Genomic DNA, 20,157 nt, shown 5'->3' with positions numbered 1-20,157 from the left:
TTAACCCCCCCCCTCCCCCACGTACATTGATCCTACAATTGACACTAGAGCAAGAGAACTCAAAGGTTGAGAGATACTCAATATCGAGATGAAAGATGAAGAAGCATTCACCTCAAGATTGAGGGGGATCGTAGACCATTGACATTGGAACAAGAAGAACCCTCGACATCCGAAGCCAATGAGGATGATTGTGCCACCCCTACGAACGGAGATATTTCAACTTGCGAAGGTATATCGATTTCAATTCATAAAATAAAGATCATATAATATGTTTCGAGTGTAGGGAGAATGGACACTATAAGAATAAGCGTCCGAAATTAGTCTAGAAGAAGGTTAACATGACACCCAAGGTGAAAGAGAAATGAAAATATGTTGGCCTCATGATTCGAAAGAACAAAAAGTGCATTGTGTGTTTCTCATGCAATCAACAAAGAAATTATCAGAATCAATGTCGAAAAGGGAAGCATCAAAATAAAAGCAAAGGAGAAAGCTCAAATCAAAAGGATCTTTTAAGAGCACATCTAAGGTATCATTTAATAATGTTATTCCTTTACGCCATGATAAAAAGCATGCTTGACTTAAATTTTATAATTTTATTACTTATTATCTTGAAAATAGAAGGTATGATAAATCCAAGGATAATTATCATACTAGAATAACTCTACCTAAGGATAGGAAAGTAGAAAATAATCTAGATAAAAATTATAAGAAAATTAGACATATGTTTAGAAAAAAAATTATCTAAAGCAATAATGAAAAATCAAGATTTGAGAATTTGAGGATTGAAAATCAAATCTTGAGTTCAAGACTTAATAAGCTAGGGAAAACTCTTAGCAAGATGGAAAATATGCTTAAAGGGTCAAAGAAACAGGATCTAAGCTTAAATAGACAATAGTCATCTAAGGGCTAGAAAGGTTTAGGATACAAACCTAAGTCTAAGAAAAATATGACCTCATACTATAAAGTTTCATATAACTATGGAACTAACTCTATGTCTAGAAGTCAAATCAAAGTTATAAGGGGTGTTATCCCTAGTGTTGATATTAAGAAAACTATAATGACTAAGGCTTATAAGAAGTCTAGAAAAGTCATTATGAAGGTATTTAGGGAGGTTATCCCTAGTGAGTACCTAGTGCACCCAAGGAGCTCCAACAGGTGTTGGGTTCCTAAAAGTATGCTCTCTTTATATTAGATGGATATAAGGTATGTCAGCCCTAATTGGAAAGGTAGTTAACCCAACCATAGTGAAGTTAGCATTCTTGGAGCATTTTCAAGGTATTGTGATATCTTGAAAATGAGAAGTTAATTTTTATCATTGAAGAGTTTATAGTGTGCTAATAAAAAATTTTAGAGTATTAAGATTAATCAAATTTGCATAAATATGATAGACTTCTAAAGTATGACAAGTTAGGATCTTGGCACATTCAAGAGAGATAGGGCTACCTATGTCAAATCATTAATTTGGCATAGTAATTAGTTGATGATACTTAGATGAAAATCTAGGTATTTTCTTATGAGCTATAACTACCATGTTTGTGCACCCTATCGCATGTCATATCATCATATTATGCATTTATCCTGCCATAAAAAATAATACATATCATGTCATATATACATCATTAAGTTTGTTATATTTCTTTATGATGTTATGCAATTGATGGAAAGCGACTCATTTACATGCATTATTTCAATTCTTTATAATTAAGGATAATAACATTAGTTGACATCCTAGGTAGGATGATAAAGTTTAAAATTCCTAGTTAGAGATACATAATCCCTTAGTTTAGAGAAAACTAATTTATACATTTTACAAGGACTATAGAATTAACTTGTATGTGTATTGGAATACATTTGTTATAAGTGAAATGTTAGATAGTGTTTAACATAAGAAATGTCTAGATGAAATTTCATGATTTTTAAAAAAATATAGAATTGCTTATATTTTTCTAAAATTCAATCTAAAAATTAAAATTGTAGTTTTCAATCAATCAATCATTGATATCTGTCATCAATCGACTGATGACTATATTTTTTATTAAAATAGATTATTTTAGTCATTTAAAATCACTCCTATGCATCTTAATTATCTCTCGCCCTCTAATATGCTCGGATAAGCATTCAAAAGTATTTTTTTTTGGTGAAAATGATAAAAAGGAAGTTGAAAGGAAAAGAATGAGGACTTGGGTGAGGTTTAGATTTAAGGTTGAATTTTTAATCTTATGACATAAATTTTTGAACTTCCTAAAGGTTTAGGAACTCCAAATCATTATTGGTGTAATGATAGAAGTTCCACAGTGCTTTGAGAGGATGATCCACCTTAAAGGCATGAATTGGAAATGAAGGGGGTAGATTTGAAGGATTGAGAAGAAAAATAATGGGTGTATACTCAAGATTGAGCATTGAAAACAATAAAAGATAGGGAACCTCCATTGTGATGTTGGAAGTTTAAGATAAATAAATCACGAGAAAAGATTTTTGATGTATACCAAATGGGAAGAATATAGGGTTTAAGTTAGAAATCCTCATTCATGCTTTGACATGAGAAGTAGGATAAAAAAAATTGAGCTAATGAGTTAGTCTAACTTAAATATATTGTCAAACATCAAAAAAAGAGATATTGTTGGTGCAATTGACCTCGGATCAAGGTTGACTAAGCTTGGGTTGACTCGAGTATGAGTTTTGATATTTGATCAATATGTTAATTATAATAAGATGTCAAGTAGGTCAAGGTTGACAGAATACTTGATGATATCAGAAGTCTAACAGGGAAGTTGGTAAGAGAAAAGTCCATGTGGGTCAAGATTGATCAGACACTTATTGATCGAAATTCCAACAGGAAGTTGGCAAGTGGGAAGTTTAAGTAGGTCATGGAGGACCAGACACTTGGTGATTGGAAGTCCAATAGGGAGTTGGCAAGAGGAAAGTCCAAGTAGATCATGGAAGATTAAACATTTGGCACGAGACGGAAAGTCCAAGCGGGTCATGGAGAACCATACACTTGTCATGAAATGGAAAGTTCAAGTGGATCATAGAAGACCGGATACTTGGCACGAGACAAAAAGTCCAAATGGATCATAAAAGACCGAACACTTGGCATGAGACGGAAAGTCCAAATGGGTCATGAGGATCAGACACTTGACATGAGATGGAAAGTCTAAGTGAGTTATGGAGAACTGGACACTTGTCACGAGATGGAAAGTCTAAGTAGGTCACGGATGACCGGACACTTAGCGGCGAGACAAAAAGTTCTAACAAGTCAAGATTAACTGGATGCTAGACAATAAAGAAGTTACAGCATGTCAAGATTGACTAGATATCAAGCAATGAGAAGTCTCAGCAGGTCAAGATTGATCGGATGTTGAGCAAAAAAAGTCCTAGAAGGTCGAAGTCAATTGAATATCAGGGAAAGTGAGAATTCAGCTAAAGTAAAGCTGAAATAGAAGTATTAGTCGATTGATAAGATATATCGATTGACTAAAGGATGAAAAAAATTACCAAATCTAAAATTTGGATTTGCTACAGTGTTGACTATAGTGTTACAGTACCATTGCAATGCGCTACAGTTTAGTATATATAAATTCTATTAGTCGACTAATAAATTTATAAAATCGGGGCAGATGCATATCAAACTCAGTTGCTCAGTTCAACTGATGAATCAATCAATTGATGAGTTACATCAGTTGACTGATGGTTTCGTGAAGAACATAGAAGCGAGTGGGACTTGCATACTCTGTTTCACTGATGTGATCAGTCGATTGAAGTTGGACATCAATCGACTAATGTTGAATTAAAGAGCACAAAAGTGAGTGAGATTCACTTGCCCAATTTGACTATTTGAATCAATCGAATGAGATTGACATCAGTCGACTAATATTCATATTAGAGACAACATCATACAGATTTCAAAAGTGTCAGTGGCCATTCAACGACAAAATAATGCTAGAGACATATCAATTGACTGATAGGTAAGATTAGTCGATTGATAGATGAAAATCAACCCCAACTTAAAGGCTTTAAAAGAAGGGTTTCGAGGAGTTTTCGCCACTAGTTCTTGGGGGTTTTAGAGGATAGTACTGTTGTTTTTTCAAACCATCAAGAGGCATTTCCAAGCTAGCTACAAGATATTAAACAAGCAAGATTTTGATTGTAAAGTCATTTTCAATTGTATTTATCCTTTCTTATTTCTTGTTGTATTCTTGCAAGAACAAGTTTGTAAGAGTCTCCTTAACTAAAAGTTGATTGCACTCATAGATTGTAGGTATGGATCTCAAATATATGTACATGGTGATGTGCTATAACCCCATCACAGAAGATATAAACTCATTAGGATTCTACACATAAGGTGACACATACTATTCATTTAATATTTAACAAACTCATAACTTACTACTTTGTTAGGCCTTTTATTAGACAACGGATTCATGTACAATTCTTAAGTAATATATATATATATATATATATAAAAGCTCATAATTTTCTAGCGTGTGCTTTTCTTGGAGATGACGTTGTGGGCGTTTCTCACTATATATATATATATATATATATATATATATATATATATATATAAAAGCTCATAATTTTCTAGCGTGTGCTTTTCTTGGAGATGACGTTGTGGGCGTCTCTCACTCGGTGAGGTACCTCTATGTATTGGAGGCGCTTCCCATTCAGAGAGACATCCACATGTGTCATCCACGCACATTATATATATATATACCTGCACATTCACGGGCGACTAAGTGTGAACTCAAAAGCTCGTCCGGATGCCCCGATTCACTTTTGTTGATTGGAGCGCCTGGACGAACTTCCGATATATATATATAAGAAAATGATGATAGTCTATACACTCCTAGGCGACCCTCACATATCTAAGCGTCCGGATGCACCCTCGGTCGTTCTGATTCGTAAAAGTGAATCGGAGCGCCCGGAAGTGTATCCAGGCTCTTGGACTAGTGAGAGTCGCCCAAGAGTATGTATCGAACAAATGTACATCCTAATTTCTCTCTCTTATATATATATTTAGGGTTTAAAATTTTATGATTTAGGAGTTAGGTTATAATGGGTTTGAGTCAATAAGATTTTTTTCTCTAGGGTTCAGACTTCCCTCTTGATTTATAGTGTTCAAGATTAATAATTTTAGATATTCATGGAGTATGTTATATGAATTTAGGGTTTAAGATTTTAAGATTTAGATATTAGGTTATAATAGGTTTAAGTTAATAAAATTTTCCTTTACGCTTTGTTTGGGAGTTTTAAATTGGAGAGAAAGGAAAAGATTTGGTTGGAAAAGTGAAAAAAAAATAACATTTGGGAGTTTTTTTATGTAAAGGAAAAGAAAGTGAGGGAAGGGAAAGTTTTCCTTTTATGATTAAAAGATTTTCCACCCAAAAATGGAAGGAAATGGAGGGAAATTTTTGTTGGAGGGAAAATTATTAATTTTTATTCCAAATATACGCTTCAAAAGTTAATACAAAATAAATATATCCCTTGATAAAGTTGCTTTCTCTTCCAAAGACTTCCAAAGAGCACGGAAGCTTCACTAGTTGAGGAAGATTGAAAAACGCACATCTTCTACGATAATCAATTAACAGGTAATATTTTCCTTTACTTTTCATTTTGTTGATATCATTTACCTCTTTCTCACTCGTTCATAGTTATTTGTTGATTTATTTAATTATTTTATGTTTATTTTTGTTGATGGGCTTTATTTTTTTTTTTAATATTTTCCTTTATTTTTCATATTGTTGATATACTTTTGCTCTTTCTCATATTTATTTGTTGATTTATTTAATTATTTTATATTTATTTTGTGTTTATGCTACTTTGATGGAATATAGCAATCATAAATTATTGAAGGTATTCAATTAATTAGAATACTAATGATTGTATTTTAGATGAATATGGAGCAAACCGAAGTTGTAAGAGATTGTGATATTCGTGAGAGAAGTCGACAATTAGTTGTTGTTGAAGTTATTTGTCGTGTTATAAGATTAATCATTTTTCAACATATCTCTCGTCTAAATTATGTGGATCGACCTATTGGAAATAGGTCCAAGCGATGTCATCTAGTAAGAAAGGAATTATTATACCAACTTAGATCTAATGGAAATTTAAATAAGGTGATTCGCATGAGACCAGAAACATTTGGTCGTTTGTGTGAATTATTACAAACATATGGTGGTTTAAATCCTACTCAAAGAGTCACGGTAGAAGAACAAGTTGTTAAGTTTCTCCATATATTACCAATTCCGACAAAAAATGGCACAATGGCATTCTTTTATCGATGTTCTGGTGAAACTATTAGTGTCATTTCCATAGAGTTTTGAAATCAGTTATAGCATTGGAAGATCAATTTCTTCGACAACTTACAGGAGAACAAATTCCTCCCGAAATACTTCACAACGAAAGATTTTACCCATATTTCAAGGTGATTTCATTTGCTCAACTAGTTAAAAATTTTAGGCATTATTACCTACAACCATAATATGAATGAACTACATGTTTATTAGGATTGTGTTGGTGCAATTGATGGAACTCATATACGTGTAAAAGTATCTAGTAAAGATGCAGCAAGATACCGAGGTAGAAAAGAACATCTAACACAAAATGTGCTAGCTGTATGTTCTTTGGGCATGCGATTCACCTACGTTTTACCTAGTTGGGAAGGGACTACATCAGATTCGAGAATCATAAAAAATGTGCTTAGCAGAGAAGATAAATTAATCATTCCTAAAGGTAATCTTTAGCTACATGTCAATGCTTTAATTAAGAAGTTAATAACTATTTGAACTTTTATAGGAAAATATTACTTTGTTGATGTTGGATTCATGTTGAAAAGTGGACTTCTTACACCTTATAGAAATGTAAGATACCACCTGAAGGAATACTTAAATCGACAACCACAAAACTATCGTGAATTGTTTAATCTGCAACATTCTTCCCTACGCAATGCAATTGAACGATCATTTAGTGTTCTAAAAAAAGATTTCTTATCATTGGAGATACTCAACTAACTTATAGTCTGGATGTACAATTACAAATAGTTCTTACTTGTTGCATCTTACATAATTTTTTAATAGAAGTTGATCCTGATGTAGAATATATTCATGAAGTAGAATGAAGAATTGTCACGACAATCTCCACCACAAGAATATACGGTTGAAGTAGTAAGTACAGAAAAAGATTCAGCACAAGGTGAACAATTAAGAAATCAAATAGTCATTCAAATGTGGCAAGATTATGTATTGTAACCTTCTGATTTTTCATTTTACCTGCTAAATTATTAGATATGATATGTACTTCATTTTGTTTAGCATGCTATGAGTGATGGAACTAGTGCTGCAAAGTTTTTATTTTGTAAGTTAACTTATGAATTATTATTTAACAATATATAATGGTTGTAACTCTATTATGTGACATTTTCTATTTGGCTTACTATTTGTTATAATTAGGAAGATTAAAAGAATTTCTCAACATGAAGAGAGAATACATGAAATGGGCAGCCCGTATGGATGAAGCATTCATTGAGGCATTATTAAATCAACACTACCAAGGATTTCGAGTGGATGGGACATTTACAACCATGGCATATAATAACATTATCATTGAATTGAAAGAAAAACTTCAAACGGAATTCATTAAAGACCATTTGAAGAATCGAATGAAGACAACTCAAAGAACATTTCAATGAGTCTTATGATTTTTTTAAGAATGGAAAATTAAGTGATTTTTCTTGGAATCCATTCATAAAAACTTAGTGTGCCGAACCTGAAGTTTGGGAACAACTTATAAAGGTAGGTGTTAATTAGAATTTTAATTGTTATTTTATTTTATTTATTTTTCATTAGAAATTAATATATGTCTTTTGTTAATTTTTATAGGAGAAATCTGATGCCATAAAGTGGAAGACCAAAGTTGTGAGCAACTATAATAATTTGGAAGAATTCTTTGCTAAAGATAGAGCAACAAGAGAAGGTGTTGAAACAGCAAAAGAAAAATGCAAGCGTTGGATAAATGAAACAAATGGAGTGCAGGTTGAAAGTATTATCGATATTGATCGGATGGTGTGTGAAAAAGAAATAAGTTTAGAAGACTTTTCCTATTCAGGTAAAGATTTGGATGCACCATATTCAAAATATAGTGACAAAAAGAATCAAGGTTCAACAAATTCACAAAGGAAGAAAAAAAAAGTCTCAAATGATAAAGAACTTGAGGTTCTAAAGTTTGCACTTGACAATGTTGCTGAGGCAATTAGAGAGAGAAATTTCATTCTCCAGAATTCTAGAACTAGAGTTTATACAGAGAACGAGATCTTCAATGAGTTGATCGCTATTGGAGTTGAAGAAAATCAAATTGATGATTGCTACATTTTCCTCACTAAAAATCTGGATAAAGCAAGAACTTTTTTTGGGTGTCCAACGGAAAGACGCAAGAATATTTTGGACAAGTTGATGTTTGATTCTCATTCTTGAATATCAGCATGCTACGAGTGATGGAAATACTTTTGAAGATAGACAATTATTTTGAGTGGCCAAGATCCTTCTTTATATTACCTTTTGTGTTAGGATCTAAAATTAAGTGAAACTATGTAGATGTGCATGTTCATGTCTGTGTAGAACATGTTTTGTGCTACTTTTGGTGAAGTTAATATCTTGAAATAAATCATGATTTAATGGTTAAGTTTTCATTAAATTGATTTATTTTTTATATTATTGGGCGCTCTGAATTTGTAGAAATTATTTAATCTTTCTTACATTAAAACATATTTATGCATACATTTGTAACAATATTTACATTGTCCATGTTGTATAACAGCGAATAACTTTGAAATTTTTCATGATTAATAAATTTATTGGCTGATATATACTGTATCAAACATACAATTAGAGCTATAAAAAAAATTAAAGGTTATAAAAGTCAAATGAATATATTATTAAGTATTTTCTTTTCACTTCCTTACAACTTCCATACAAAAAAAACTTCCTTTCTTTTCTTTCCTCCGCTTCCAAATAAAATCACACATCATTTCTCTTCTCTTCTTTTCTCTCTCCTTCCTTTCTTTTCTCTTCTTTTCTTTTACCCTTCCAACACTTCCAAACTAAGTCTTAAGGTTTAGATTTTTCTTTTGTATTATAGTATTTAAGATTAAAAAATTTAGATGTTCATGAATATAATATTCTCTTTAAATAAATTTTGAGTATATATAAAAAAAAAAAAGTGGAGGTGTCGATAGAGCTCAGATCCTCTGTCCCCATTTCTCCCTGTTCCTATCTCCCATTGTTGATCGGACGGATCAGATTAAATCTCAAGGATGCTTTGCACATCACGAAGATACTGCACATATATTAAAGATATCATAATATCTTAAAATTTAATCTGATTCATCTGATCGATAATGAAACACGAGGATAAAGAGAAATGGATACAGAGGATCTGGACTGGTCTGGTCGATTTGACCAGACATCTCAACTCAGTTAAAAAATAATTAACTGAAGACGTCTCTAACCAATATATTAGGGACACGGCGCGCACAATTCCACGGCAGACAATCCACGTAGACGCCTCCAGTGAAGACGTGCACGATTATTATATGGGCACTAAAGAATCTTACAGCTAGGTAGCTAGAGCCCTTATTTTGATAAAATAGTAAAAGAATTTAACTTTTGACAAAATAAACATAAACCTTATGTGTTTTCTTACAACGATGTTCCTAAGTGCCTGGAATAGATTGTAATGTGTCCCCTTATGACAGTGCGATGGTTAAAACATGAGATATTATTATATAAAATTTTGGGGTTGAAATTTAACGTGATCGAGCATAACCTCCTTCATATCTTGGTTATTTATACTAATGGCTAGTAGTCATCCGTGATTTACTCCTCCGTGTTAGCTTACGGACGGGTTGGCGGAGGCGCTGGAGACGAGCCAATCGCCTTTTTGCCACTTGAATAGATTATAATGTGTCCCCTCGGATGAGTCTAGTGGGTAGCACATAAGGTGTTGTCACAATGAGGTTTGGGGTTAGAATCTCGGCAAAGCCGAGGTAAATACCTCCCTTATGTGCTAGTCACTATTCCAAAGGCTAGTAGCTGCACGTGATTTACCTCCTCCGTGTTGGCCCAGAGACAGATTGGCGGAGGCGCTGGGGGCGAGCGTATTCGCCTTTTGTCACAATTGAATAGATTGTAATGCGTCCCCTCAGATGGATTTAGTGGCTAGCGCATGAGATGTTGTCATCATGAGGGTCTGGGGTTTAAATCTCGACAAAGCCAAGATAAATATCTCCCTTATGTGTTAGTCATTATTCCAAAGACTAGTAGCCGTCCGTGATTTACCTTTTCTGTGTTAGCCCTGGGACGAATTATTTACCTCCTCTATATTGGTCTTGGGACAGATTGACTGGGGCACTGGGGACGAACGTATTCACCTTAGCAATTGGTTTGCTTTAAGAATATTTTATTATTTTTGTATTATTAATATATGTGCATAAAATTTATGGGGCTAACTGTGTCAAATATTTCTCTAATGCGATAATTATGTCTTTTTTTTATGAATTGAATAATTGTTATATTATCATCTAACGAATATTCTTTCTTTTGAAAGTACCAAGAGAACTATTTTTTTTATTGATAGAATAAGAGAGGATATGGTTAGCATAACTATTTCTGAATCTCATAGCCCTAGAGCAATGAATAAATTATTTATCTGTGCATTCTCGGGCTATAATCCATCTACAAAATTAGGGATGTCAACAAGTTAGATTTGGATCAAATTTTATATTCTCTTTGCCTATACCTAATATCTGATATCCATTCTTATACTTATACTAATGATAGGATTAAATACTTTTTATATTAATAATTTTTCTTCTTTCATCTAACTTATTATCATGCAACAAAAGTATATTAAAATTCACATCATATAAAAAATATATATAATAAAAATTAAATTATATATATATATATAATTTAATCCGATATTCGAATCGAATATCGATAGTCCCTCATTATCTTCCTCCATTTGAATTGAATATTAATCTTAGACAAAATATAAGAGTTAGGAGACATCTATTATCTACAATTTCTTTTCTTTTTAATCAATTACATAAGGTAAGAGTATTTTATTACTCATCCAGGAGATGATCATTCATTGATCATTAAAATAAATCAAAAAATATTCTAAACTTATTCAAATGATGAACGTTCTTAAAATTATCATCGACTAAAAAAAAATCAGTATAATATATGTAATTAGAATTTGACTCTTAGATATTTGATTCACGACTTATAGAGGGCATAATCGTTCTATCATAGCCCAGGACTGTCAAGGACCTTCTACATTATGACACGTCAATCAGGTAAGAAATGTGATCCTTAATTTGTCAATTTTCGTATCCATTATTGATGCTTGCACTTCGTAATGGCCTAATGGGCATGAATGATCAATTTCTAATGCAGTTGACGTGAGACCAGCTAGCAACAGCATGACAGCTGATTAGTTAGCGGATAATTAATGATCCCCTGTTTTTATTTTCTCTGTTTTCTTCGTTTAAAAAACAACTTTGGGTAAAAATTGAGAGCTCGCCCTTTTTATCGAAATTATATTTTAAAAAAATATTTATTATCAAAAATAACTTCTCATCCAATCTTAATATATTTTTATTTTTAAAAAATATTTTTATTTTTTATATTATTATAATAGTTAAAAGATCATAACTGATATTTAAGTTTTGATAACATTAATAATACTATATTACGGCAGATATAATTTATAATAACTACAATATGAATATTGTATTTCTTATTACAATTTATCATCATTATTTAATATTATATTATAGGAATTATAACTACTACATAATTATAATAGTCATTTTGATCAATACGGATCGATATTATACTATAGCAGTTAACAATTTAATTCTAATTAATATTATGCTTATATTATTATAACTCTATAGTAACTATAGATTCATACCTACAATAATTGTATAGTAGTTAACTTCGTCGAAAATAAAGATATTTTTAAAATAAAAAATGTATCCTTTTAATTTTTCCTAAAACCTTTTACAATGTAAACTATAAAAATCTATCCTACCCTCGCCCCTCGGGCTATGATACAACGAAAAGGTATCAAATTATCATCCATATATCAACGGTTCAATCTTCAACTATAACTTTCTAGGGTGCCTATCTGAGCACTTCATAATTTATCTAGCGGTCCATAGAAAATTTTCGACAGGTTAGACTGGTCATTCCGGATTCAATGTTAATTGGTTTAATATTTTTTATAAAAATCTATCCTTAAAATTAGAGTTTAAAATAATTATTATATATATATCTATATAATTCTTCTAACTATCTAATTGAGAGGATGAGGAATTCAGGTAAAGTTTTTCATTATCTAGTCACTAGAATAAATTTAGAAGTAGAAATGACTGTCACTCTACAATTTCTAAGATTATTTTTCCATCAGCTGCAGCCGGCTAATATCTAAGTTAACTATGAAAACTTTTTACCTTGTACTACCTAATTGAAGCTACATGCTGAATAATAAGCTAATCACAGTCTCCTCTTTCACTGCTGTGCTTTACTTTACTTGTGTATGGATTATTACAGTTGATGCATGATATCACTAGATGATCAGCAATGGCACGGCCTCAATCATTATGGTATGGGGGAGAAATGATGTGCCAATCAGATACCAACATCTCACCTAAACTCATGTAACTTGTATATATATATATATATATAATTACCAGAACAAAACCACGAGCAGTAGTGAAAACTTAAAATGCCTGTAAAAGCGACAAGAAATGTTGCAGCTAGCTGCTTTTGTTTGCATGCATGGATCGAATAGTTGTATATATATTTTGATGGGGGATTAATTATATATACCTCTGATTCATGCTCCAATCCGAGTTTCTTCACCAAGTATTTCATAAGCAATCTGACAGTTAGTCTCCCATCCCTGTACAGAAACGATCATGAAGTTAAGCTCCAATTAATATGCACAATTTTGCATGAAAATGCGAATTCAATCCATATTTACTTTATTCTCAAGTATTTATTGGCTATCTGGGGCAAACAAACTTCTCTGATCCCTGTTCTGCATGAATCATGAACAAAACAGAATAATAAAACTAAATGCTAATTCTAATCATCTGTGTCAAAGGAACTTACTGATTTGGAGCAGGCTGAAGTCTGAGCCAAACACCTGACTGTGGTCTTCGTGGCGGACTAACCACCCTCAGACCTATCGATCCGTCCGAGGATGGCGACGCTGCTTGGCCTAATTTCAGCCAATCTCGACTAACCACTGTGGTATCGTCGTCCTTTTTTCCCTCCTCCTCCTCCTCCTCCCCCTCTTCTTCATGAAACAGTATGGTCGGAGAGGGGTCTTCTTGGTCCATGGAGATTGAGTTGGATGAGCAAGGATTGATGATGGTAGGATATGATCATGGAAAGAATTATAAGCATCAGCGATGGCATAGAGCTGGAGGTTTTCCTACACGACCCTTGTACATGTAATTCTAACACATCGAATCTAAACCAGCTAGCTGATCGTTTCGTTTAGAGGAATTTAATTTGCAGAGCAGTATTAGGACTTGGGAGGAGAGGGGAGAGGCCGAATTAATAAGAAGCTGAGTGGCAGATGAACAGGAAGGGATGAGTTTGCCTTTCTATAGCTATAGATAGTGCATCCGATCCAGAACTGGGAACTGATTAATGGACGAACAGGGCAATCATGGAGTGAGATGCACGTGAGTTTTCTTCGATCGTTGGATCTTTGCTTTCATGAATAATTTTCTGCATTTGGAACGTCTGCGCGTCACGATCGCATCACGGCAGTGTCATCAAGTCATTCGGCATGATTGGGCCGTGCATGGTGCGTTTGGATTTGCAGAATGTACTGCATGATCAGGAAGAATTAAAAACACTTGTCGGTGCATCATCCGTGCAGATGCCGGGCGGTGGTGCAAATGATGAGACGGCAAATGACCACAGGGAATTAGCTAGAGTTGAGAGATTGGACAATAAATCATAGAGGAAAGGACGCATTTAAAATTATAAAATTTTCAAACAAGCGCACCGACCCTACGCATTTTTCAAAGGAAGCAAGTTTTTCGTGTTACCTTTCTCGTCAAATATTAGATTTCAAAAAATAACAATATTGTATTTTATAAGTTTGCGGCGAATAAGATAGGGCTTGGGTCGGATTGAAGTTAAGAAAATCAGTTGATATAGTAGTTAAACTTAAAATGGGGTGGCAGTTAAAATTAATATACATGTATCCAAATGGATCATTTTTAACATAATTCAGCTCTTCATTGTTCATGAGTAAATATAAACTCGGACAGTCCTAAAGTTAGTCAGCCCAATATAAATACGGATGACCCTAGAGTAGGATGAATTTACATGGCTCAACTCTCTAATTTTCATAAACAGGATTTCCAACATAAACCCAGGAGGTCCTAAAGGCAACTGACCCAGTATAAACGCTAACGACCTTAAAGTCGGCTGGACTTACGGAGCTAAGCTCCCCAATTCTCATGAATATGACTTCTAGCATAAACTCAGTCAATCATAGAGCCGGTCGAACCTACGGGACTCAGCTCCCCCACTCCTCATGGGCATGACTCCCAACATAAACTCGGCTGACCACAAAGATGGCTGGACCTATGGGACCCAGCTCCTCACTCCTCATGAACAAGGCTTCCTGCATCAACCAAGGAGGCCACCAAGCCGGTCGAATTTACAGGACTCAACTCCCCCACTCTTCATAGACATGCCTCCCAACATAAACTCGACCGACCACAGAGCCAACCGGACCTACAAGACTCAGCACCTCACTCTTCATGATCATGGCTTCCAACATAAACCTGAGCGACAATAGAGCCAACCAGACCTACGGGATCCAGTTCCTCACTCTTCATAACAGGGCTAGCTTCCAGCATAAATCCGGGCAGCTACAAAGTCGATTAGACCTAGGGGCCTCATCTCCCCACTCTTCACACAAGCATGGTTCTCAGTTTAAATCTGATTGGCTCTAGGTCGATCAAACTCCCTCTATGAGACAACATTGTCAAAGAATCACAATAATAGAGAATAATAATTACTTACCAAAAAATATTTCATTATTCACATATACACACAATGGAACATTCCTCTGTCTAATGGAAGGTTGTCGTACATCCTCCACTACCCGACATACTCTTACATCTGATATTCTCTGACGTCTCATTATTATAGAGGTTATAAGAAGTAGTATAAAAATGGGGTCCTCTCCTTTGGCTAGGTACACGTACGTGCGCACATGCATCCATACTACTGTTATATTGTTCATCTTCTTCTACATTTTTTCCAACCTATTGTTCTGACTTGAGTGTCAGAGTATCTATGCTTGGAACTCCCTCCTTGGTTCTTGCTCTAACGTTCTCATTGGCTCTGTCTATGATATATGTAGGTTCGCAGCTTCCAGCTCAAGGTTTGCAGTTCCCAGCTCGAAGTCTTCCTCTATCAACATTCCTACCATCTGACTAGCAGCTCATCTACTCATCTTCCGGATGAGATCAAATTTGGAGTCGTCTATAGGAACATATTCACATGTTTTGGAACGTAAAGATGGGCACAACCGGTAAAATCAATGTTACTATGACACCGAAGGAGTATGAGCCATTTCTGAAGGCCAAGGTGCAAGCACTATCCCAAGACCAAGCTACGAATTCTCACCAGTACCGGGAGCCTACAACCTCAATGGAGGAGTTTGCTATGTCTGAGAAAATATCTAAGCAAAAAATAGTTGTTTGAGTTCCCCCAAACGTTTTTCCAAATGCCCACTGAGAGTTGACCCAAAATCGAGTAGTCATAAGCCTCCTCAGCAGAGAATTCACCCTAGAGGAACCCCAGGCGAGGCAAGGCTCATGTTGCTCGAGAATCCCCTAAACTATTAGATTTTGAGAAATGTCCTAAGGTAATCAACTTACAATTTTTACTAAATATAGATTCATTATTTGAGTGTATCTTATATGTTTGATTGTCTTAAACTTATTTACTAAATGTCCACAATACAATTCATAGTATGAGAGAAATTATGATTGGATCACAACTAGTGATTATCTCTACATGTGTAATTATGAATGTATTGAAATTTCCTTAATTGTCGAATTGATGCATTCGGTCATCATCAATTCTGTAAGACTAGTACGGGTTATACTCTTTGGTTCGCCAAGTAGTTGTTTTCTCACTGACTGGAGACATTGGGATGTTGAGAGTTAAATGTAGATGTTAGTTATGGTAAGTAATTCATTGAAGTGACTCACTACAAGACTTTGTATGGTTATCTATATATATGGATATGTCTGTAATGCTCTTACTACAGCTCGAGTGCAAGTTTCTTTCGGCTTGAGGTATACAGGTCATCTTGGTCATCGAGACTTATACTTTATCATTTTAAGCAAGCACATCATTGAGGTGTGGACCTGGGATGATTGGGTATAAGTCAAAATGTCCAAAGATGTTTGGATAGCCCACAGAGGATTTACCGCTCCGTGCGAGGAGACGTATATCCTATGGTCGCTCATTAGGAATAATAATTAAAGTCTTTGGCCAAAGCATCACATGTTAAGAGTATGAAACTCTTGTACGCATATACTGTTGGAACCCCAAAGAGTTTTGATGTGATCAAACAAGTTAAGTTAAGTTTTATTTTGTCTAACCCTTGTGTCTAAGTGTGCAGGAGCTTAGGAACATAGGAAGTCAAGCGGAAGACGCGGCTAACAAGAAGGATGGCACGGGAAGAGAGCAGACGGGCTCGGTGCGTCCGATGGACGAGGTGACCGCAGAAGAGTACACCGGTGGACGAGAAGAACGTACGCGACGTTCGAGGGACGAGAAACCGAGAAGGAAGGCTGCTCGAGGTGAAGGTCGGAACTTGGGTTCGGGTGAGTCATATTCCGGATGGCCGAGATCACCCAAGCTAGTGGAGCTGGAACAGAAAACCCGGACTGAGACGAGCTGAACCGGAGCAATGGAACCCAATCACAAAAAGTCAACTAGGTTGACTTAAGAGGTCCGGGCGCCTGGAACCATTCCAGGAGCCCGGAAGTGGATTTTGACCAGATCGAGGATTGACTCGATCTGAACATTGGGAGATAAAGTTTTATCCTCCTCAGGGTGCCCGAAACCCTTCAGGGCGCCCTGAACAATGTTATAAATATAGCACTATTTGCACAGTTTATTTACTTCACTTGTAATCAATTTCTCTGCACTTTACTTTTTTGTCTGTGCTGTCAACGTTGTAAAGAGGCTACTCCGTCCGAAAGAGATCATCAGATAGTGCATCGTATTCGTCTTGGATTAGCAATCCTCTGATTGCAAACCAAGTAAATCCCCTGTGTCTGTTTTCTTTTAATTAGTCTTTATTTTTTTACAAGTATTTATTATTTAGTTGAAAATCTGAGAAAGGTTAGATTTATTTTTTCAGGGTAATTCACCCCTCCCCTCTTACCGACCTCTAAAGGGACCAATAAGTGGTATCAGAGCAAGGCGTTTTAGGAGGACTAACCGCCGATCGAAGCAACGAGATGGCCGAACCAAGCATTGTTCCACCAAAATTCGAGGGGGACTTCACACATTGGAAGCGGCATATGGAGGTATTCCTGAAAACTTATTTAAAAATTTAGTTAATTATAAAGTATGGCTTTGTAGCTCCGACGAATCAGAATGGAGAAGAAAAAGAAGAGAGCCAGTGGACAAAAAAGGAGCAGAATGATTCCATAACGAACAACCGTGCGGAATATCACCTACTGAGTGTGTTGTAGCCTCAAGAAGTCAACCGCATCGGAAGCTACTCGTCAGCCAAAGAACTCTGGGAGAAATTCCTGGAGCTCCACGAAGGAACATCCGAAGCCAAGCTAGCAAGAAGAGACATCCTCCAAAACAGATTGACAAACATCCGTCTGGAAAAAGGTGAGAAGATAGCCGATCTACACGCGAAGGTAAAGTAATTGATTACTGGTCTCGAGAACCTCGGTGAAACGGTAACAAACCGAGACACCATACGCTATGCACTCAATGTGTTTCCTAGAACTCCAAAATGGACATCAATCGTCGACGCCTACTATATTTCAAAAGGCCTGGAGGTAAGTACTTTAGAAGAATTGTTCTCTACTCTTGAATTACATAAAACCAGGTGTGTAGGGACAACAAAGGAATCAAGCCAAATGATCGCACTAAACGCAACCATGAAGGATGAACCCGAGTCAGATTCAGAAGAGGATCAGGAAGCATATATGGTAAGAAATTTTAAAAAATTTTAGATCTAATAAATTTAAAGAAATGCAGAATAAAAAGAATCCAAGAAATAAAAGAAGGATGCATTGCTACCAGTGTCAAAAGGAAGGACACTTAAAAGAAAACTGCCCAGAACTAAAGAAAGACAAAGTCAAGATACCCAAGAAGCGCAAAAATCTTAAAGCAACTTGGGACGATAGTTCATCATCTGCTTTCGAGATTCAAGAATATGCTGGGATAGCACTGATGACAAGCTATGAAGGGCAAAGTACATCAGAACCCAGCATCGATGAAGTGGGAGGGGCGTTGGATGAATGCAGCGAAGCAGGGGAAGAGTCAGACTTCAAGTATGACATGGTAAGTGAGGTATGTCTCTTATCTCCTCATCAGCTTTATTTTGGTATTAAGGCTATGGCTAAGTCTATGTACAAATTAAAAGGTAAAAATACTGAATTAAAAAAATGAAAACTTAAAAATAAAAAGAACTTTAGCAAAATCATGTCTATTAGAGAATTTTGCTAAGATTAAACTTGAAAATGAAAAATTAAAAAAAGAAATAGAAAGATTGAAAAACTCTACCTGTTCAAATATTTCTGGTTTTAAAAATTATAAAGGAATAAACTGGTACTATAGGTTTCACCAAAATCAAATTAGAAAAATATCAAAAGCCTATGTACCTAGAAAATACTTGATTAACCCTGTAGGAAGGAACCTCTATTGGGTTCCAAAAACTTGCTTAATTTAAAAATCAAAATTAGACTTAGCATTTTCAACAAGATAATTAAACATGTAATTTCTTTATGCGGCTTTGTTTAGAAAGTGGTTGTTGCTCCAATAACCAAGAAGGTCTAGTGCCTCGCCACTACCTGAAAGTCAAGTATCGAAATAAAAAATTTAATTGACTGACTGAAAAAATATTAATTTAAATCACTTAATGCTTTAAAAGAGTTATTTAATTTATTCTAGAAAACATATTCAAAAATATTTTTTACTTATGAAAATTTCTTCTAAATTCTTAATTATGATTGAAATTTATTTTTTTAAAAAAAAATTAAAACTTAAAAATTATGTTTGCCAAACCCTTTGAAATTTCTTTTAAGTTAGATTTTTTTTTTGTTGCAATTTGCCTTGATTTTTTTTCTCTCTTATGAAATTTTTTTAACACTTATAGTTTCTTTAAGTTAGAATTTATCTTAAACTTATTAAAAGGAACCCCATTTTTTATGTGATTAAAGGGAGAGAAGAATGTTAAGTCTAGGGGAGGTATATATTCTTTAAATTGAAAAATCTTTTGGACTTATTTACAAATTAATTGTTTTTATTTCATATGTTTACCCTATCTTAACTTGGGTTGCTCACATCAAAAAGGGGGAGATTGTTGGAACCCCAAAGAGTTTTGATGTGATCAAACAAGTTAAGTTAGGTCCTGTTTTGTCTAACCCTTGTGTCTAAGTGTGCAGGAACTTAGGAACACAGGAAGTCAAGTGGAAGACGCGGCTAACGAGAAGGACGGCACGGGAAGAGAGCCGACGGGCTCAGTGTGTCCGAGGGACGAGGTGATCGCGGAAGAGTACACTGGTGGACGAGAAGAACGTACGCGACGTTCGAGAGACGAGAAACCGGGAAGGAAGGTTGCTCGAGGAGAAGGCCGTGTTAGGACAGAAAATGTAGCTAGAGGGGGGTGAATAGCTCGTCGCGTGCTAGATGCTCGTCGTTGCTTGTTTCTTCAGAAATATGCAGCGGAAAATACAGAAACAAACTACACAATGCTAACAAGGAGGGTTTACTTGGTATCCACCTCACAAGAGGTGACTAGTCCAAGGATCCACACCCACTCACGCACCCTCCACTAAGAAATCACTCCTTT

The 20,157-nt window shown here is 35.0% G+C and overlaps 1 protein-coding gene across 3 annotated transcripts in view; it reads right to left on the bottom strand.

The window, feature by feature from the left end:
* The window catches only part of LOC122008259 (protein LAX PANICLE 2-like), a 32,163-nt gene extending 18,484 nt beyond the window's left edge, over window positions 1-13,679 (bottom strand). For 2 of the 3 annotated variants that reach the window (XM_042563938.1, XM_042563940.1), the window contains exons 1-3: window positions 13,179-13,679; window positions 13,048-13,104; window positions 12,894-12,966 (exon numbers count right to left, since the gene is read on the bottom strand). In XM_042563938.1, the coding sequence (XP_042419872.1) occupies window positions 12,894-12,966; window positions 13,048-13,104; window positions 13,179-13,408 (360 nt within the window). In that variant the 5' untranslated portion in view covers window positions 13,409-13,679. The remainder of the gene's footprint in view (window positions 1-12,893; window positions 12,967-13,047; window positions 13,105-13,178) is intronic. The other variant, XM_042563939.1, reaches the window with a different exon arrangement.
* Between the last annotated feature and the right edge of the window lie 6,478 nt (window positions 13,680-20,157).

The sequence above is a fragment of the Zingiber officinale genome, chromosome 8A (assembly GCF_018446385.1).
Source record: "Zingiber officinale cultivar Zhangliang chromosome 8A, Zo_v1.1, whole genome shotgun sequence".
NCBI lineage: Eukaryota > Viridiplantae > Streptophyta > Magnoliopsida > Zingiberales > Zingiberaceae > Zingiber > Zingiber officinale.
The sequence above is the reverse complement of the archived record's forward strand: the minus strand, read 5'-3'. Positions and strand labels throughout refer to the sequence as shown.